Here is a 3,261-nt window from a genome sequence, read left to right on the forward strand (position 1 = left end):
TAAAATCTCCCCTGTCTGTTCTTGACATTTTACTATGTTAGGAAGCTCTGGAGCCTACAGCCTTGGAGGAGATGCCATCATTCAAGTCAGTTAATAGCAAAACCCCACTCTCTCCTCCTCAGAACTCCTGTTCCAAATGATCCTATGTTAAGAGTAAATACTACATCTCAATACAAGATGGAGAGGCAGGGAGGACACCACCTGGAGCTCATCTCCCCATGTCTGGGACTCTTAAGAACCAGACAGTGGCAAAGACACAAGCCCCAGCAAAATGGGGAGGATTAGGGTCTTGAAAGAGGAAGAAGAGGGAAATACAAGGGGCCATCGAATAAAAGAGGGAGTTATCTAAAACTAGAAGCACACTAGTGCTAGGAAATCCCCCATGATCCCTGGTGTACTGCTGCACACTATGTCACTATCAGCCCAACAGAATATTTACGAGAATGTTCACATTCACAAGAATCCGAGGTCCGTTCCCTCACATCATGTTTCTTTCTTTATACACACAGGTTCCTAGCAAGCCCTATGCTTTAGCAACATTCCCCAACTCTCCATATCTTTATTTCATCAACCACCCTCACCAACAATGCTCATTAAAGATATGAACTAACTTCGCACTTCCCAAAATATCCCTTGGGAGACCTCTTGGCAAGAAATCAGCTTGTTTCCCAACTTTGAGAGGCCATGACAAATGAGAAGCTGGAGAGGTCTTGGCATATCAACCAACCAAGATCTTTGTTTCAATGTGACAGAGAGATTTATTTGGAACATTGTCCTATGCCCTTCATTTCTCCCTACCTCCTAGTTTTCAGCCACCAATAACTGGAGCATCTTCATTGCCAGCACCTTCTGGAGCAAGGGGGGAAGAACTGTACAGTTTGCTACTTCTCATCTACAATGGGTCTCTCAGGCACTGCCTTGGGTAGAGGACGCTGAAACAGGTGGAGGGGCACTGTCTTCTCCTTGGCCTCCCTGGATTCCATTGTTAGAGGCACCTTCCCAGTCACACAGTTCCTGGGCCAAACAGCACTGGTGTGGCCAGTCCTGAAGTGGTAGTGGAGCTGGGGCTGGAACTCCAGGACTTCATGCACAGGCCACTTGACAAGAAAGCCAGGTACAGGCTTCAGAAAGATCAGGGACCCACCCCCACCAGCTGAGCAGGAAGGTCCTGGGACAAAAAGTCCTGCAGGCTGACCTGGTCACCAGAGGAGTGGCACTGGCCCTCCAGAGACAGCTGCCAGCCCCTTTGGGCTGGGCTGCAATTTCAAATGTGGGTGCTCAGATGCACCTCCCAAAGGGAAAGGAAGAAGGAAAGAGGGGAGGGAAGAAGGGTCACCCGAGGGAAGCTGGAGAGGGGTCCCCTGGAGAATGTGAAAGCTGTGGAGAATCTATTTTCCTTAGGTACAATGAAGAGGGGAGAAAAATTCCTTAGGGGACCATCCCCTTGTAAGCACAATCCCAAGCTCAGGGACTACAGAAAAGCCACTCGGGACATATGTAAGAAGTCAGAGGAAAAGACAAGAGAAGGGCTCATAAATCTTGGACGTCCTTCTGTGGAGCTCTCAGTTTCTGCTCCCTGGGTCAAAGGGCAGCAGGTACAGAAAAACAGGCTCATGGAATCGTGGGGTCATCTTTTCGGGGAAAGGGGGAAAGCCCCGGGGAAGGGATGGAAGGTGAACAGCCAGGGACCAAGGAAAGAGCAGCAATATTCTGAGGACCATGCGGAGCAAAGGGCTGTACCTGGTGGTGAGCCAGCAACATATGCTTCTTGAGGGTAGCCCGCTCAAGAAAGCCCTGCCTGCAGAAGACACAAGAGAAGAGCGGCCCCTCCTTGGGGTGGGTCTTCTGATGCTCCTCCAGTGCTGTCTGAGTGGGAAAGGTCTGGCCACACACCTCACAGGCCTTTCTGCTGCTGCTGCTGTCTCCTGGCTCCTTTCTCATTGCTTCCTGCAGGCTCAGCTCCTCTACCAAGGTGGTGCTGGTGCCTTCCCCTTCTGGGGTGATTGCTGACACTGGGCTTAAGCTCCTCTCCAGTTTGCCTCCCTCTTCCTTGGCTCCTGCAACATCACTGCTTCCCTGCTCCATCAGCTGAGGCTGATCCAGGCTGTCAGGAGGGGGTGGGGGTGGGGGTGGGGGCGGCAGATAAGACTGTTGAGTTGCTTTCTCATTACTGTCCATCTCTTTTCCAGCAGATGCCGCTGCCACCACTGTCCCCACTTCCTCCTCTGCACCAGAGGCCTCTTCCGAATCACCTCTCACTGATATTGCCTTCTCACCTCCACTCTCTGAACCTCTCCCTGCCAGGGAATCTTCGTCAGTCACGTCTTCCTCTTCCTCTTCCTCCTCATCCTCCTCCTCAGACAACTCCTCTTCTGGTGATGGCTGCTGGGTCTGCTGCTGGGGGAAGCTACCTGCCCCAGAGACCATAGACTGCTCAGAGGCATTCTCCTGGGCAGCTCCTCCACCTTCAGGGAGTGTGGTACCACCATTGGGGATCTGGCCCCCCAGGTGCATCCGAACGTGCTGCTGCAGAGTGACAGCGTTGGTGAACTTTTTCTGGCAGATGGGGCAGGAGTTCTGGGCCCGGGCAGCTGGACTGGCCTTGTGGCCCACGAAATGTGCACGAAGATTGCCTCGGGTAGAGAAAGCTCTGCCACACACTTTGCATTTGAAAGGCCGCTCACCGCCATGTTGGCCATAATGCAGGCGTAGGGCGCGAGGACAGCTAAGCACCCGGAGGCAGATGACGCACTGGTTAGGTCCAGAAGAGGCTGAGGACGAAGGTGCAGGGGCAGAGGTGGTGGGCGCTCCCGAGGCAGTTGAGGTCACTGCCACAGCTCCCTGTCGGTCAATCTTTTCTACCAGTTGCTGCAGCTTTGATGTCTCAGAGGGTGAGGCCCCCAAGGGCTCCAGCACATAGGGGAAGGGGAAGCTGCCAGTGGACTTGAAGTGGTTGGTGAGCAGTGCCCAGCTTGGTAGCGAAGTCACCAGCTTACTTAGTTGCATGCGGGTTGCTGTGCCACTTTCTGCCACCCCACTGATGGTCGAGCCCTCATTCCCTGGGGGGGTGTTTTCATCAGCTTTACTCTTGGGTTCCACTGCTTTCATGAGCACAAACTTATTGAAAGCAGGCAGCCCCGGAGCCGCAGCTGTGCCTGCTCCGGTGGAGAGCAGGGTCAGGCTCTCTGTGGCACTGAGTGCTGTGGTAGATGCCACCAGAGGCTTGCGTTCAACACCTCCACCTGGTGTGGCTGCCTCTTC

At 53.5% G+C, this 3,261-nt stretch overlaps 1 protein-coding gene across 1 annotated transcript in view; it reads right to left on the reverse strand.

The window, feature by feature from the left end:
• Positions 1 to 927: 927 nt before the first annotated feature.
• The window catches only part of SALL2 (spalt like transcription factor 2), an 18,280-nt gene continuing 15,946 nt past the window's right edge, over positions 928 to 3,261 (reverse strand). The window contains exon 3 of the mRNA XM_021709233.1: positions 928 to 3,257. Coding sequence (XP_021564908.1) covers positions 1,612 to 3,257 — 1,646 coding nt within the window. The 3' untranslated portion in view covers positions 928 to 1,611. The remainder of the gene's footprint in view (positions 3,258 to 3,261) is intronic.

This window comes from Carlito syrichta, unplaced genomic scaffold (assembly GCF_000164805.1).
Source record: "Carlito syrichta isolate Samal-C Ts95f unplaced genomic scaffold, Tarsius_syrichta-2.0.1 Scaffold169347, whole genome shotgun sequence".
NCBI lineage: Eukaryota > Metazoa > Chordata > Mammalia > Primates > Tarsiidae > Carlito > Carlito syrichta.